This window comes from Mchenga conophoros, linkage group LG12 (genome assembly GCF_057382185.1).
Source record: "Mchenga conophoros isolate Kocher_MC1m ecotype Shallow Benthic linkage group LG12, M_conophoros_male_GT1.1, whole genome shotgun sequence".
Taxonomy (NCBI): domain Eukaryota; kingdom Metazoa; phylum Chordata; class Actinopteri; order Cichliformes; family Cichlidae; genus Mchenga; species Mchenga conophoros.
This window is the reverse complement of record NC_140537.1, coordinates 1325403-1343038: the sequence shown is the minus strand read 5'-3', so window position 1 is coordinate 1343038 and position 17636 is coordinate 1325403. Positions and strand designations below refer to the sequence as shown.

Sequence of the window (17636 nt, the reverse complement as noted above, 5' to 3'; positions counted from 1 at the left end):
ATACATCTGTGGCTTCCAATGTTGTATTTGCCAAATCTTCCATCGTCCAGTCCAATAAACTGCACTAAACAAAAGTCAGTAGCAGGATAAGCTGGTTGGAAACTCCATGTGTGTGTTTGTGCTTAACCCACAAACGCGTGTTGCTTATGGCACCACCGGCACCGTTTAAAGCGACATAAACAGGCTTTCCAGCTGTGTCAGATTTATACAAGAAGCATCACAACAACAAAGTAACTGACCAGAGACAAAGCTCCTTGTTTCCTTACTTGTGCTAAATTAGGACATTTTGGCAAATGTGAGATGTTCCAGATGGAGAGCGAAGTTTATCTTGCTCTGCATGTGTGTTTTATCTGCACTGAGCAAACCGCTGCTCATCAGGAAGTCTATACATGTTAACCAGATAGCACATCATACCAAAAGTCTAGCATGCAGAGTCTGTTCTCATATGTGCAGGTGATTACTCCTCAGGTAACCAAATGCATAGAGCTGGAGGGTGTGGGGGTACAGTGACAGTGTTGTGTTCTTGTAGCCATCCCAGTACTAACAGAAGACCACGTGCCTACACTGTAGCATACAGACTTCTGCTTCTCGTCTCTGATGCTCTAAACTTTTACTAGAGTGGCGAACGAACGGCTTCTCCTCCAGCTCTCAGTCGTCACAGTTCCAGGATTTCCTCCTCAGAGCCAACAAATACAACTGCCTGAAGATGGCAGGTGATGGAGGAGTCGCGCACAACAAGCTCATCCTGGTGGAGGTATGACACACAGAGACTACTCCAGTGTTTCACTGCTGTTCATTTCAATACGACTGTACAGCTGTGGGAAGATATTATGGTCTGTATTTCAGTTTGACTGTTGCTTCATTTCCTCATAGCTCAGGGCTGGAAGGCAGTGTTAGAAATCCCTCGTTATTCATGGTGATGTCGAAAGCATCTGTTCTTTCAGTGCGTGTAACTCATTTAACAAAACTCCTCTGGTGTGAAAACAGCGCTGCGATTCATCGTCTCGTGTTATGCTCTGGGATTTGTTTTGTGCTGTCACACAGTTCACTGCTGTCGTTTTTCACTGGCAGTTTGCAGTGGTCACTAACACATCGAGGAGCTCGTTCCTAAATGTGGGTCTGCGTCTATAACACGGCTCAGCCATGAAAACAGAAAACTGTACAGTGCAGCTAACTGGTCCCAGTACAGACACCGACACCACAAAGCTCTTCTACCACCTAACCACGAGGCGTGTGAAAGAGTAAGGACAGAAGTTACTAATGAGAAAGAGCCGTCGGACGCTCACCGTCAACACCAGACTCCCCGCAGTGCACCACAAAGACTCAGAGACACGAGCAGCAACACAAACACTCGAGTTGCATCGTTTATTTAGTGTTTGAGGACGTGTGCAGTGCAAGACACGTCTGACACGTGGACGAGTCAAACAGCAGAGCCCTGTGTGAGCTCAGTGCTGCACTTCAGCAGAGACGGAGACGCCACAGTGGATGTCTGCAGACTCGTGGAGCCCACATGGGCTCAGCCACTGAATGAAAGGTCCCATAGACACCACAGTGCTGGTGATCTGTGCCGTGTTGTTTTCATTTTTAATGTTGTGGCTTTGGTGGGTTCAGGGGGTTGGGAAGCTCATCTTGTGATCGGAAGGTTGCCGGTTCGATCACAACTGCTCTGTCTGTCTCGGTCGTTGTGTCCTTGGGCAAGACACTTCACCTACTGGTGTTGGCCAGAGGGGCCGATGGCGCGATATGGCAGCCTCGCTTCTGTCAGTCTGCCCCAGGGCAGCTGTGGCTACACCTGCAGCTGCCTCCACCAGTGTGTGAATGTGAGAGTGAATGAACAGTGGTGTTGTAAAGCGCTCTGAGGGTCTCGAACGGCGCTATATAAATGCAATCCATTATTATTATTATTATTATTATTAACTGTGGCATATAAACTATATAGTGGTGTAACGCAGTTTTGTTTAACATGCGTACATTTATACTCTCGTGTGCCTCTTCAGGATCTGCCAAACCAGTTCTACAGGCAGCCCGGAGCCCTGCACGAGGTCCTGAGGTAAGACCTGATCCCAGGACTCTGTGCCGTGACAAACAGCTTCACATGTTTTACATCATCAAACACATTTTCATGTTAGACGGAGGCATCAACAAATAAATACAACCTGCAGTTTGTAAATGATTTTATTTATTAGGGGTAAAAACTATCCACACACATTACACACACGCTGTAGAGGAAGTAATCGCCCCACTGGTTAAATCATGGATCAACTGTGATTAACAACATTAAGATGAAAGTTCAGCTTCAACATGGATTACTGTGATTACTGACAGACCCGATGAATCATAAGTGCACTGAAGTAGGTCGTGGTGGTGCCACAGTGAGAAGAACCTGCTGGAAAACAAAGCCGTCGATGTTCATCACTCTAGAAAAGGTTACAAAGCCACTGCTGAGGCTTTTTGAACTCAGGTGAACCAGGATGGGAGCCAGTGCTGAACCTACCAGGGGCCATCTGTGCTGCCAACATGAATCCAGAGCATCGTGTAAACGGCACAGTGACCTTCTCTGTACTTCTGCATCAGCACTCTCACATCAAAGATCACATCTGTAGAGCAGCGTGTTCAGGGTCCAGTCTTTATCTCCCTGTAGTCACTGCAGCTCTGCACGTCACCTTTGGTATTTCCTCTGCTGCCTAAAATCTCTTCCTTTGAGTATAGACAACATCGAGGTGCCCCTCATATCATTGACTTATTTTCTCAGGAGAGGATGTGACACTAGTGTCTTGCAGTGTGTACTTGTGCTTTAGATGGAGGGCTTGTACAGAGAGGACAGCCCCTGGTGGTTCCTCTGTGCTACTGACCACGCTGTCAGACGCACATATTGTGGTCTGTCTGTCAGGTGATCAACAACCCAGGACACGAGCGAGGCATCCACCTGCATCGCTGTCAGCTTTTCACCCATGAGGGCTGGCCTGATGGTATTAAATACTCTGGAAAAGTCCAAAATCACGTCCTCGTCGTGCCAAGCTGACAGAAAGCGTCTTTTTATCATACCTGCAGTTTTTCACAGTTCATTTGTTTTCACACAGCAAACAAGAACCTGTTTCTGTCCTTTTAATGATTTCTTTGAAGTGTTGAAGGTAGGATTACAGGGTAAATACTTAGTTACACCAGTACCAGCATTCCTAGTTTACATTTAGGACCAGGTTGGCCTGATTGAAGCCTTGCTGCATGCAGTGGTCTGTACACTGACTGCACTGTAAGGTTTATAATGTTTGTGTCACCAAAGCAGTGCTGTGTGGTTCCTGCTCTCAGATTCTGTCCTTGTGTCTTTCAGGCGTTTCGTGAGGACCAGTCAGTGCCCCCTGGTGTTCATAGTGTCAGACAGCCTGAGTGGAGACGGCAGTTCACGCTTTCTTTTTCCCAAAGACATCCAGGAGGAGCTGGGCATTAGCAGCATCAGGTTCTGGAAACTGTGAATGTGATTTGATAACCAGCTGTTACACACACTTCATCCTAGGCATCTTCAGATCTTGGTTTCACTGAGTCCGTAGTTGCAAACCTTGTGTAGTCAGAGCTCGATTTATTAAATAAGCAGCTAATTATGCATTCAGACCCTGAAATGAACCGTGGGAGGATGAACATGTGGATGCACAGTGCAAAGAAATCAGACCACACGTCTCAGCGACATCTGCGCGCCCATTGCAGCAGGAAAAGATGGGGCGGGAGGCACCTATAGGCATCCCAGGGAGGGGCAGCGGTTATTTCCGGGCCCCAGACCCAGCTACAGCTGCACACACAAAGGCCATTTGCTCAGTTAGTCAGTCACTCACACTTAACCCCCCCCACCCACTGATGACCCAAGTCTTTGGCCCATCTGCACACTGTGTCCCAACACCAGTCGTCCACTCAGTTACAACAGACACACAGTAAAGGGACAAGACAGACTGGTCTGGATCTGGGACAAACTGCACCAAGCAGCAGCTGCTCGCTCACCTGGAGGCCCCACCCAGTGGGTCTGTGGACACCCACGAGCCCCCCAAGCGCAGACCAGACATCCCAGTGTGGGCGAAGCAGCCAGGAAGGCGCAGACCTTTACATGCTTACTGGCAGTCTGACTCTGGAGGCATCTACGTACCAATATGAGGTCACATTAAGGCGCCACCTAGTGGCAACATTAAATATGCATACAGTTGTATGTATGTATAATCATGCAGCATGCATAAAATTACACACGAGTTTTGATTTTGTGCATCTCAAAGGCCAGAGAGCTGTTTGTGTTCCTCTCGCTGTATAACAGCGTTTACATGTTTGTTATGATTCCATTTCACACTGACTTCATCATCATCATCAACTTTTATTCGCCACATGCAGTAAACTGCAGTGAAATGAACGTGTGTGTGTGTGTGTGTGTGTGTGTGTGTGTGTGTGTGTGTGTGTGTGTGTGTGTGTGTGTGTGTGTGTGTGTGTGTGTGTGTGTGTGTGTGTGTGTGTGTGTGTGTGTGTGTGTGTGTGTGTGTGTGTGTGTGTGTGTGTGTGTGTTCCAGCTTTAATCCAGTGGCTCCAACTGCAATGATGAAGGTTCTCACTTGCATTGCAACCCAGGAGGCAGCAAAGGTGAGACTCTGTTCACATTCATTTGTGTGCGTCTGTGTTTGTTGTCTGCATTGTATTTGTGTGCTGTTCTAAGCAGAGCTGTAGAAGCATGTGCGTCCCAGACCAGACGCTGTTGGAAACACTGTGTTCAGGAAGCTCGGGAGATATTCGCAGTGCCGTCAACAGCCTGCAGTTCTCCTGTTTGCCCACTGATAGCTGTAAGTGTACAAATACATGTTAAATTATCTATAAATGACTTTTGATCCTAATGATTCAGTTTATTCTCACTAAAACTTTTCAGGCACGTCACTGGAAACAGGTTTATGGAGGACAAAGAAGGACAGGTCACTGTGCAGAGCTGGTTCCACAACAAGTCAAAGGAAGAAGAAGTCCAAACAGGAAGAGGCGCTCGCCATTGGAGGGAAGGATGCCTCTCTCTTCTTGTTCAGAGCACTGGGAAAGATCCTGCACTGCAAACGTTAGTCACTCCCACTTTCAGCTTCCTCTCAGCTGCTTTTGTCATCTCTGCAGTGGCAACAGTAAAATGTCTGATCTTTGTCAAAACAAACTCAGCTAATAAACACCCACTGTTTTCTTTATGTCTTTAACCCACTGACTCTCCCACTGAGCAGGGTGGAGCAGGGTGGAGCAGCTGCTGGGAGTCACATTTTCAGTTAAGGGTCATTAAGAGGCCCTGCTGTATAATTTTAGGTAGATAGTAGGTGAGTGGGTGTGAGCCAATCCTCAGTCACAACAACATTTACAGGAACATTAAAATCATTGAATCAAACCCTGAGGAGATGATGAGGTCACAGCTATCACTAAACAAACTATTACATAATGTGATTTATTACAGAGTTGTAACAAAACAATAGATACAAAGAGTAGTAATTATAAATATCCCAGTATGTTACAGATTAAATGTATACGTCAGACTGCACCATATTTCCTCTGTAGCACATGCAGAGATAGTAAAGGGTGGGAGGTACTGTCCAGCTCTTCCTTATCTGACACCACCTTAAAAAGCTCCAGCTCCATGCCCACAGTGTTACTGGCCTTGTGGATCAGTTTGAGTGTGTTGGGAGTCACGACCCTCGACCTGTGGACTTGCCTGAGTCTTCTTATTTGTCTCTAAACATGGCCGTGAGTGAAAGTGACAGGTGTGGAAGGGGTGTCAGGGCTTTGGCTGTGGACTGCAGGCTGACTACAGTAACTCAGTGTTGAATCTGTTGAACACATTCGACCTCCTGGCTCTGTGCTCACGCTGTCAGCTGTGCACTACAATAAAACACATGCTGAATGACCTGCTTATGTTCTGCCATAGTTTCTGTTCTGTTTTTAATATAATTGGTCTGTGACTAACTATAGTGAACAGTAGGGGTTGAGAACGCAGCCCTGCAGGGATCCAGTGCTGAGTGACTTGACTGGACCAACTTTGGGGGGGGGGCTGGGGTTGTGTGGGAGGGGTGGTCTCAAACCAGGGAAAGAAGCAGGTGAGCTCCTCTGCTGCTGTCGGGGGTTGGGGGGCACTGGGCTTGGAAGGTGGAGAGGGCCTGGATGCCTGTGAGACCTGGTGGGGGTTGTCTGTGAAGGAGCCCTCTGTCCTCCCCCTGCAGGCCTCCTCGGCCCGTTTGATGCCCCCTCCTCAGGTTGGCTCTGGCTGTGCAGAGAGCCGTCCCTCTGAGCAGAGCCTGGACTTTTCTCATCATCCAGGTTTTTGGTTTGGGAAAACCTGGATAGTGTTGGTCACTGTCACATTGTCTCCAGGTCCAGCTGTCCAAAGATGAAGCAGTCCTGAGGAGAGCATCATCTGGACATGTTTTAATGAACCGGAGGGTGGAGGGGCCCCTGAGGGTGGTGTAGGCAGGGATGAGGAGCAGCGAGAGGCCTGAGGTTACTGTACACATGGTCCAGTGTCCTGGCCCCTCTTGGTAGGACAGTTAACATGTTGGTGGAGTTTAGGGCCGAACATTATTAAAGACCCCAGCAGCAATCTGGACGCCTGCTGGGTGCTCTCTCAGCTGTCTGCTGATGAGAAGTTGGAGGTGGCTGAGTGATGAGCTAACGTTAGCATTGGAGGGGATGTAAACTATGGTTACTATGGCTACCATTAGTCCCCGACTGTCTCAAAGGTAGATAAATAGGCCTGAATGGACATGGCCTCTATGTCTGCAGCCCTGGAGTACATAAGCCCCCACCCCTTCCCTTTGTTTCGGTGCTGGTGGTGTACGGTCCGGACCGTAGCTCCACTGAGGCATTGAGGCTTAGCAGGTGGAGCCAGGACACTGTCGGACAGAACAGTTGGAGTAAATCTTGGATTGTAGCTCATCCGTTGTTTCCTCAGCGTCACTCGCTGTTCCCCGATGACTGAAAGTGATCCGTGCGTCACACAAAGACACAACACGCCATGAAACCATAGAAACAGAAGCTGCGCAGCAGTAAGGAGCGCTGTGACGCTCGTACAGCCGTACCAACTTGAATAGGTAAAGATAAATGAAAGCAATGATCAGACTTTGAGCAGTCTGGCAGGAGTAGAGTTTAATATGCACACTGATGATTTACAGGGAGACGTGATTGAATTTGACTCTAAAAATATATTTTGTATTAGAAGCGGTCTAACATCAGGAGGTATCACAGTGCTCACACACACCTGTGGGATGGCTTTGAATCTTTTTAACATTTTATTTGAAGAAGTTGATGAAGTCATTGAGTTTAAAGGAGAGCTTGGCTCATCAGTGCTGAAGACAAACCTGAGGTTGTCCTCGCATCAGTGATGAGTAGTACCAGGTCCTGCCACCTCTTTATTGTCATTGTTCATTTACAGTGAGATTGTAGGTGCTCCACCGACTGTTCTGGAATAAAATCTAAATGACAGACAGCAGGAATAAATAGCAAACAGGAGAAACTGTACAATCGAGAGGGAGGCACACATTAATGTTAAATGTAAGAAAAATGCAGAACATTATGTTTAGAGGAGAAGAGACTCGACACAGTGAAACCAGGACCTGATTCTAGCTGTGAAACACAGGAGGATGTAACACAGCATCGTCTCACTGGCTGCTTGTGACGTCAGTCACTCTGCGCTGACTTTGCTTAATAAATCACATGAATCTAAATCTGCTCGGTCAGTTTGAAACCTTTTAATAATGAAGAAGAAGAACCGTGTTTTTCTCTGGTGTTCTGTGTAGTTAGGGGAGCGTGCTTGCTGTCAGTCCAGCTGCTGTTTCACCTCTTTATCTTCTGCAGGAATGAGCATGTGGATACTAAAGCTGCTGCACTGTGCCTGTGATTGTCATTGACAGGAGAGAAACATGAAGGTGCTGACGGAGCGGAGGGTGGTTGTGGGCGTGGTCTACCGTCCCACCTGCTGCATCATCACAGAGCAGCCTTACTAGTGGACCCTGAGGTGCTGATCAGCTGTTGTATTGATTTATCTTTACTTACAGGAGCATAAACGGTCTTTGGTCTTCTCTTTCTCCTGTCAGCTGGTTGTTGAGCGTTCTCACATGTCCGGAGAGTTCTTCAGCCTGTACCTTCACCAGAACTACTTGGACTTCTTCTGCGAGGTGGAGGATGTGGAAAGAGCCAGCGAGTATCTGTCTGATGCCGACCTTCTCACTGCTGATTGGACGGTCAGTCCTAACATCATTCTCATTTCTGTGGTTGTTATTTCATATCATTGTAACATGTCAATGTGAGGAACCAGCAGCCCGATGCAGGAGCTCAGTCCCTGATCCTTGGAGTCCCAGCAGTGGGCAGTACAGAGATCAGAACCCGGAGATGTGCTCATCTCTGTGCTGAGTGTTTAGACTCTAACACTTCAAAAGGGAACTAAATGAATGAACAACATGGTGCCGGTGAGGATGCTGGCTGTTACTTGGCGTCCTCCTCATTTCTGCATTTTTCGTATGTTTTTAACATTTTTTTTTTTTAATGTTTTGGAAACGTGATGCACTGATCACCTACGACAGAGAGACTCTTACACAGCCCACAGCATTCACTATCTGGGACCACACCAGCAGACTGGAATGGAGGCTTGTCTCGGCTACGTGATTGGAAAAGAGCCTGATAGCTGATGAACAGACGGCATTCTTCTAGCTAAAGTCCAAACTTTGGAAAACAAGCTGTCTTTATTTGCACGGAGACATGGCTTACTTCACTGGCCTTGGCTGTTGTTGCTGCGGGCATCTCCGCTCACTGCGAGGAGAGGAAGGTGTCGGGACGCTGGGAGGAGGTGGCGTGTGCACACTCACTGAGCGATGGTGTTTGGGTGTACAGTTTGATCTTGGACACTTGATCGGAGAGTTTACAGCTGTGTTCTGTACTGCTGTTTATATCCCCTCCCACGCCGACGCAACGCTGCCACGCGACGAGCTGTATGATGTCATCGACCAGCAGGAAGCACTACACCCTAAAGGGGCTTCCACTGTGACGGGCGACTCCAACAAAGCCAAACTAAAGAAAGCTCTGCCAATGTTCTCCCAGCATGTAGACGCTCCGTCGCTCAGCCACAACATCCTGACCAGCCTTCGGCGAATCAGGAAGCTCCGGGCCAGATAACATGGTGCTTTCAAAGCACGCACTCATGAACTGGCAGCTGTCTTCAGACATGTCACTGCTTTTGTCTTTAGTCCCCTCATTTGATGGACCACCATCATCCCCAAGAAACCTAATGTGAGTTTAAAAAGGAGAACACTAAAGTCGATTAGCTCAGAACTTTGTTTTATATCTTCTCTTTGAACAAGATAGAAATGTAGGAGTAACATGGCCTTACAAACCCAGCAGTGACATCTTAAGAGATCCAGCCTGCGGCTCTTCAATGGGTGTCACAGGGTCCCCAGGAAAAACATTGTAAATGTAAAATAATAAAATAAATATTCTTCTGCTGCACAGTAATGGCAGGTTTGTAATAAGGCAGATCGCGCTAACATAATATGCACTGTTGTTGATTATTTACCTGCCGCATTAACGGGAGAGGACGTGCAAACGTTACCGCTGCTGCCGGGCTGAGATTCACGAGTCCAGAATTAAAAACACGACATTCATTTAAGGTCATCGTGTGTTTTGTGAGCAAATGCTTTTGCATATTCGTAGTGTTTCCTCCCTTAAATGAAGTATCTACTTTGCAAGTATTGCAAGTTGCCCTGTTGTCATCCGTTCTCATAAAGTGTAACCAAACTTTTGAGCGTTTGAGCCGCCGTGTTTCCTGCCAGGTAAATGACGCTCCGCAACGCGGTGACGTCATTCAGGGCGACTGGAATCGATAAGAGAATCGAATGGCAAACAATTCCAAGGAACTGAAACAGTGGGAACCGGTTCTCAACAAGAACCGGGTTTCGACACCCATCCCTAGTCCTGAGGTGCTTTGAGCGTATAGTGAAAGCTCACATCTCCACTCTCTGCTACACTCAGTCCTTTGCCTACAGGACAAACAGATCAGTCGCTCCGCACACGGCCCTCTCCCACCTGGACCATAGGAGCACACATGCTGTTTATTAGCTGCAGCTCTGCTTTCAGTACTATAATTTCATCCAGGCTCAGCATCAAACTTTGGAATCTGCACATCAGTGACTCCTTATCCACCTGGATCCTGGACTTCCTGACAGACAGATCACGGATCAGCAGCGTCACATCTTCTCCTACCAGAAGCTTCTTGTTGACTTATGGCTAAACTGACAATCAGCCGGTCCAGGTGGAGATGAGTGCTTACAGAGCAGAGGTGAGTGCCCTGGCATCGTGGTGTCAGGACAACAACCTGCTGCTCAACGTCAGCAAGACCAAGGAGCTCATTGTGGACCACAGAAAACTGCAGGGTGGAGGGGACACCCCCATTTACACTGAGGGGACAGAGGTGGAGAGAGTCGGATGGTTCCTGGGGATTAACATCAGTGAGGATCTGACCTTCTCACATCACGTGGATGTAGTCACAAAAACAGTGAAACAGCAGCTGTTGTTTCTGCATCGGCTGAGATTTAGCATGGACTCTGTCGATGCACCAGCAAAGTATTCTGTCTGGCTGTAGCTGACCTGCTGTGGCACCTGAAACGCTCTGGACCACCAAGCTCTATGGAGGGTGGTCAGATCAGTGCTGTATATCACCAGGTCTGAGCTACCAGCATCCAGGACCTCTGCAGGCAGCGCTGTGGGAGGAAGGCCCAGTGGATCCTGTTTGATCCCAGCCACCCAAACCATCTACGCTCCTGTCAGGCAGGAGCTACAGCAGAATCCACAGCAGCAGATTCGGGGACCGTTTCTACCCACAAGCCACCAGGCTCGGGCAGCGGTTTGATCCGTCTGTCGTCTCTGCTGGAGTTTAACTGTGAACATCTTGGGTCCAATAATCTGGACTGTTCATATTACAGAAAACCAAGGGAAGAACCCGTATCGCCTCTTCACCTAAAGGCCGGATCGACTCGGCACGGTTCACCACATTCTTCAGGGTTTTCCATTAGGCCACAGTACCTGGTCCCAGGTCTTTTTTTAGTACCTGAGCAGGCACTAAAATGTGACATCATCAGACTGTATGCCACTGATTGGCTGGTCAGTAGCGTCAGTTGACGAGTCATGAGAACTGCCCGAGTTTGAATTTTCCCCCGAGTGCGACGAAACCCACAGACTGAGCAGCAGGTGTATCCGTGATTCAACGTCCACCTTTTTGGTAGCGCTCGTCTTCCATATTAATTCCACTGTAGGATGCTTGGACACGTTGCTATGACGACAACCTGAACGTCGGCGGAGTGCGACTCTGACTGCAGAAAGATAAAGGCTGTAAAGAAGCCTCAGCTGGTTAAACTGTGTTAAATACAACACACAGTTAGAAGTAAGTTACTTCATGCCAAGGAGCAAACGCTGGTCCTCAGATCCCTCCTTTGTTCTCACATGTTGTTTTAAAACACCGAGAGGATGATGGTGAAAAGCACACAACCAACAGGCGAGGTCACAATGCCCTAATAATAATAATAATAATGGATACTTTATTGATCCCCATGGGGAAATTACTTGTTTTTCTCTGCATTTGACCCATTCACTCAGTGAAGCAGTGGGCAGCCCACTAAGCAGGCGCCCGGGGAGCAGTGTGTAGGGACGGTACCTTGCTCAGGGGTACCTCAGGGTAGCCGTTAAGTGGATTCGAACCGCCGACCTTCCGATCATGGGGCGACCACTTTACCTACTGAGCTATCCTATGCCCTGCCCTAACCCTCAGTGCGGCGGGATCACACCTGCTCGCAGGTCCAAGAGTGGAAACTTCTGTTTTTGCTGCTACAGCAGAGCTGTAAGTGGCCTGTAGTGTACTGCTGCGTGTGCTGTATCTGTGTCTCCTGTATGAATGGCCGTCTGTACTGTTTCCAGAATCGCAGCGTTTTGGGGGATTATGGGTCTTCAGTGGCCACGAGAGGCCTCCTTCACTCCAACTCTCAGCTGGCGTCTGTTGGCTTCAGAGCCCTGCACAAACCCAGCTGGCTGCTCGTCAACAGGAAGGTGAGTGACTGAGATCAGATGTCACAGCATCTGGAGCTCAGCTGTTAAACATTTAGTGTTACTTTATTACCTGTGACATTTCAAATGAGCAGCATGAATTTACACTGGACTGTCTTCATGAAATGGATTCTGTAGTTATCAGTAACTGGTTCAACATCTGCTTCCAAACTTCACTCATCAGCTTCTTTTTGTGCTCTGACTTTTCTCTTTTGTGCTATTTAAACTATTCAGCTTGTGTCAGTAAAATCTGACAGTATTTTCATGGAGGTTCATGACGCGACTCTAAATGCTTCTACGTGTTTTCAGCTACAGGCACCATTCAAAGTTGATACCAGGACATTGTTCCAGTTTCATGCTTCATCGTCAGCTTCAGTCAGAGACACACTGAGTGTAGGAGGGATGATAGAGTTCATCCTTCCTCTTCATCTGCTGCTGAGCCCATATTTTGCAGCCATAATTTTACCCACAATTCATAGAGCCACACTTCTTCTTTCAAATAGCTCGTCTCTCCAAACTAACAAATGCAAACATTTTGATGAAAGTGGATCCAAGCAGGAGGAGAACCTTCTAACTGAAGCATGGGGGGATATTTTAGTCTGTCTGAACAGCAGGACAGACCCTGTTTTTGTCCTCTGATGATCACATGTTTGACATCAGGAACATAACAAAATATGTTTGTGTAGAACTTCTTGGCACTGAGTTTAAAAACCATTGCTTAGTGTCCTGGATTTAGAAGCAGTCCATTGATGGCTGCACCAGGCTCAGTAAGAGGGATTGGTCACAGAGTAACATGATGTGAGCCATCACTGCAGCTCAGCTGTTGGTAGGAAGGGAACAATAAACCACCCAAACCATATCTGGCCCTCTGTGGGAAAGTATTTGCCCAAAGCCCACAGTGACAACGAAACGTCTGGAAAAATATTCTGTGAACTGAAGAGTTCAGTTTATTTTGACAGGTTTGAGTCACAGCTGGTGCAGCACTAACATGGCATTTGATAAAACATCATCACACCAGTCAAACGTGGTGGTGGTGGTGGTGTGCTTTGCATGGCTTACACGTGAAATCTGCTCTCTACCAGGAAACTGAACGAGAATGTCAGAAACAAACCAGGTTCACCTCTGAATGACTGATGAAGACACTCCAGCACCTTCAGTTTTTAAAAAGGCCCAAACCCCATCGGCATGAAGCTAAACAAGGGCGATTGTGGCTCAAGAGTTGGCAGTTCGCCTTGTAATCGGAAGGTTGCCGGTTCGAGCCCCGGCTCGGACAGCCTCGGTCGTTGTGTCCTTGGGCGAGACACTTCACCCGTTGCCTACTGGTGGTGGTCAGAGGGCCCGGTGGCGCCAGTGTCCGGCAGCCTCGCCTCTGTCAGTGCGCCCCAGGGTGGCTGTGGCTACAATGTAGCTGCCATCACCAGTGTGTGCATGTGTTCGTGAATGGGTGGATGACTGGATATGTAAAGCGCTTTGGGGTTCTTAGGGACTAGTAAAGCGCTATATAAATACAGACCAGTTACCATAAACAGGCTGTTCATGCTTAACAACCCTCCAATGTGGCTGAATTCAAACGGTAAGGAACAGTTGGCCTAAACGTCTCCACATCGGTGTGAAAGACTCGCTGTGACTAATCATAAAGGCTTGATGGCAGCTATTGCTGCAGTCGCCTAGTGGGACGACTGCCAGTGAAGATGCTGTTAAGCCCAGTATGTGCAGGTGTCCTCTGAGTGGGAGACATTTAGAGCGCTTGCTATGAAGGAGATGGTGTGTAGCTCCAGGACACTCTTTGGTAGTTCGTTGTCAGATGCAGAGCCATCAGGTGAGCCACACCCTGGTGTGCTCTTTTCATGACCTGAGATGCTGAATACGAGCTGCGTTGGTCTGCTCTCGGGTTGCTTCCTGGATCGCTCTCTGTGATAACAACGAGGATATTTGTTGTAAATGGGGGGGTCCTCCCAACCCACTGTAGTGCAACATGATCCTACTGTCTCTGTATTCTTGTTGAGAGATGACCCAATGCCACAGAAGGTGTTTGGCTCCCTCTTGTGGCAGAACCGGGTGTTGCAGTCCAGGGGATGTGCAGCCTATGCATGCATGGGCGGCACATGTTTGGCCAGGTGTCATGTGGCTGGACACCGCTGAGGACCTTCTCTTGTGGGAGATGCTAGGCCGTCCTCTTCCTCTGGGGGACCAACTGTCTGTGACTGGGGGACCCTGAGTGGCAGTAGGTGGGATGTGTTTTCTAGGCCAGTGGGTTTGGATACTGGGATCCTGTGGAGCTGTCTGCAGGGGATTTTAAGTGTCAGCATGCTGGCTGGTGCCCAGTGACCTGGACAGACATGCAGCGAGCGGGTGGAGGTGTGGGCACGGCCTGGGTCTATGAAGGCACAGCTGCACGGCGTCGCCCTCTTTCTTTTTCTCTTCACGCTGCCGTGGCAACGGTGGTGCCAAAAGGGCCAGCGCCTGGATGCACTCATCAGAGATGTCACGTTTCCTTTTTCAAGAACACCGACAAATTCCGCCACCTTACCTCGCGTCTGGACGATGGTGCTGAAAGCCCTCTGTGGCTGCTCCGGTGAGGTGGAGACGTGATGGAGCCCAGCTCCTCCCAAAGCTCACTGCCATCAGTTGAGCAGAGTTTGTGGTCCCTCAGATCTGTCAGTCCATGTACACTTTTCAGTTGGACAGTTTCACCAAACACTCGCTCCCTTACAGCCCTGCAGTGGCTCTCTCTGAAACAGCCTCTCAGCCACACACGGCTTCAGTCCCCTGTGAAGTTTGGAGCGTCATAGTGATGTTTCTTATTTGGATCATTGCTCCTGTACAATAAGAGTGTATTTTTCAGGGGATGCAGTTTGATGCAAATCATTCCAAACTGCACATAGTGACCAGTGATGGTGTGCTAACTCTGCTGTTGTCCCTGGCAGCACTGGGAGAACTGTGTGGCTGCCCAGTCCTTGTTCCGGAGCTTTTGCCTGACTCCGCTCAGCCTGCAGACTGAGCTGCTTCCATACTTGGCCAAACTCACCAACCCTATGAGGAACCAAGGTAAGGCCCACGGGTACACGGGGGGTACTTTCAGGGAAAACCTGTTTTATTAAGGAGTGGAGTTTGCAGACAGATGTTCGTTTGTGCCACAGCACCTCATTAGAAGTGTGACTCTGCAGCATCACTCGGAGGATCCAAACAGCACTGACAGCGCTCCAGTTGTTCCACTTTTTTTTTTTTTTTAAATACTTTCTCGCAAGGGAAACCAACACATTCACATATTCCAAAATACACAACGCCTTGTTTTACTTACACATACTACATATTACACAGGTGCATGTTCCATTCAAACAAATTCGCAGCTGTCCCTCTGCATCACAGAGGTATCAGTTTCTAGTCTCTTGACGTATAACGATCCCATCGTTCCCAAAGTCTCTCTCCTTTCTCCTTCTGTAGCCGCAGTGAGAGGGTAATCAGCCTATGCATGCATGCGCTGTCAGCATTTTCCAGATGCACTGCAGTGTAGCAGTGACACATGTAGTGTAATAGTAGTGACACAGCGTTAGTCAAGCCTGTTTTCACTGGAAACTTTCAGTATAACAGTTTAACAATACCTGAAGGAACTTCACAGTATTGTTACCTGAGCACGCTGACCGTGAACAAACATCCTTCCTGGGATGTTGTTCGATCTTTTTAACCAGCTGCTTAAAGCCCTCCATTGCATCCATGTCACTGCTCAGTTCCAGTCACAGAGAGGTGCAGCAGTGATGCTCAGCTGGGCTGGTTGTAGTTTTTGCCTTAGAGCAAAGCAGGTTTGTTGTTTCCACCTGTCACTGTTAGCTAATACATCACGTCACCGTATCCATCACTCAGTATGATTTATTTAATTGTTTTTGTGACTCGTGTGAAAATGATTCCTGATGTTGTCACAAAGTGACACAGACAGCACAGCTGTGTGGCCTCCTTACAGAGCTCAGAGCCGAGCATCATTACTGTGAGAATCACATGTTGAGTCAGTGGTAGTTGTTGCAGTGAATTGAGGCATCACTCACATACCTGATGTAATGTTAGTGATGTTAATGTGCTGAGCACAGCTGTGGACTCATGTCTGTGCTGCTCTGTTCCTACAGACCAAATCACATTTATCCAGGATGTGGGGCAGATGTCACTGAGGAGATTCTCCAGCAGGTACCACACTCTGTCATTTACTGTCAAACAGCACAGGATGTCTTTATTGTCACTACACAGTTGCAGGTAGAACAGGAGTGATTGGACTGAGGGTTGGATGGCTGTTTTCTTTCACCAGCTGTTTGGTCCTTGTTGCTGTTCTTTCTTTCGTTTCCTGGAACATGTCAGTAGGTTGGACGTGGTGCGCTTGTTTTATCAGCTCTGTTTGTGTGGCTCCAGCAGGCTGAGGTCATCATAACTGTGATCAGACCGAAGAACAAATGTTTCTGTTGTTTTAACAAAGTAACGATGTATTCTGACAGAGCAGTAATAATGCCAACAGAACTTTGTGTGTTCTACTACAGCTGCTGCAGTGTTCATATTTGCTATTGTTACAAATGTACATGTTTTAAGAGTTTTCTTCTTTTGTCTCTTTAAAGTTCTAGTTGAGCTCCTGTTACCGTGGATACTGTAACACATCATAGTGGTGTCCCGTGTCAGTGACCTCACGTTTTAACCTGATCTTTGACCTCTGATCTTTGGTTTTCTCTTGTGTGTCCAGATTAAAACCAGAGGCTCTGACAGACAAAGAATCAGGCGAGCTGGAAATGGACAGTGAGGTGGAGGAGAAGGAGGAGGTGAAAGAGGCAGGTGGTGCTGAGGAGGGTCTGCCAGCCAGCCAACCCCAGCCCACCTTAAATCAAGTCCTCCTAGAGGACGAAGACCTGACCATAGAGGAATACATCAGTGACTGAGCCCTCTGTGCTGTATCCACTGATACGTTTGTGTTCTAGAGGAAGTTCTCTGCTTTGTGAATAAGTTGTTGAAGTTGGTACTTTTCTAAGTCCCAAACCCACGGTGGCCCCCAGCGTGACTCCCAGCAGACCCAGCTCCTTCCACAGATGAGTGTTTCTGCCTCTGAGGTATCATCACCTGTCCCACAGAGCCTGCATGTCATCCTGTAGTTTTACACAGGCTGATAATCCTGAGGATCGTTCATCGTTACAATAATCTCGAAATCTCTCAAAGTGAAGCTAAATTATTTGGTTCTGTCAGTTAAACTTATTATTTATTGGTTTTGCTGAGTGACTGTTCAGGATCGATGACTGTTCCCCGTTACAGTCTGTTTAGTAAAGGATCAAGTGTATGAATAAATGTAAGAAATGAATGCAGTCTTATTGTTGGACACACCTTCTTCCAATATTTACTCAACAGTTTCTAGTGACGCTCTGCAACATGCTCCATCTGCTGATGGTGACTCGCTAAACTCCTCCATCATAAAGTTGACTGCGTGAATGAAACAACCAGAGTGTGATAGCGTTGAAAGCAAAGGTGGACTATTACAGAAACATCTACAGGTATAAAAACACAGCATCACAAACTGTGATCCTCAAACACACCTGTCAACAGAACCTGTT

The 17636-nt window shown here is 47.9% G+C and overlaps 1 protein-coding gene across 3 annotated transcripts in view; it reads left to right on the top strand.

The window, feature by feature from the left end:
• rad17 (RAD17 checkpoint clamp loader component) overlaps nucleotides 1-17390 on the top strand; it is a 33935-nt gene extending 16545 nt beyond the window's left edge. For all 3 annotated transcript variants that reach the window (XM_085293233.1, XM_085293231.1, XM_085293230.1), the window contains exons 6-17: nucleotides 618-754; nucleotides 1998-2050; nucleotides 3329-3454; nucleotides 4539-4608; nucleotides 4685-4805; nucleotides 4889-5065; nucleotides 7890-7993; nucleotides 8073-8219; nucleotides 11938-12066; nucleotides 14991-15111; nucleotides 16182-16239; nucleotides 16781-17390. In XM_085293233.1, coding sequence (XP_085149359.1) covers nucleotides 618-754; nucleotides 1998-2050; nucleotides 3329-3454; nucleotides 4539-4608; nucleotides 4685-4805; nucleotides 4889-5065; nucleotides 7890-7993; nucleotides 8073-8219; nucleotides 11938-12066; nucleotides 14991-15111; nucleotides 16182-16239; nucleotides 16781-16973 — 1436 coding nt within the window. In that variant the 3' untranslated portion in view covers nucleotides 16974-17390. The remainder of the gene's footprint in view (nucleotides 1-617; nucleotides 755-1997; nucleotides 2051-3328; nucleotides 3455-4538; nucleotides 4609-4684; nucleotides 4806-4888; nucleotides 5066-7889; nucleotides 7994-8072; nucleotides 8220-11937; nucleotides 12067-14990; nucleotides 15112-16181; nucleotides 16240-16780) is intronic.
• The last annotated feature ends 246 nt before the right edge of the window (nucleotides 17391-17636 follow it).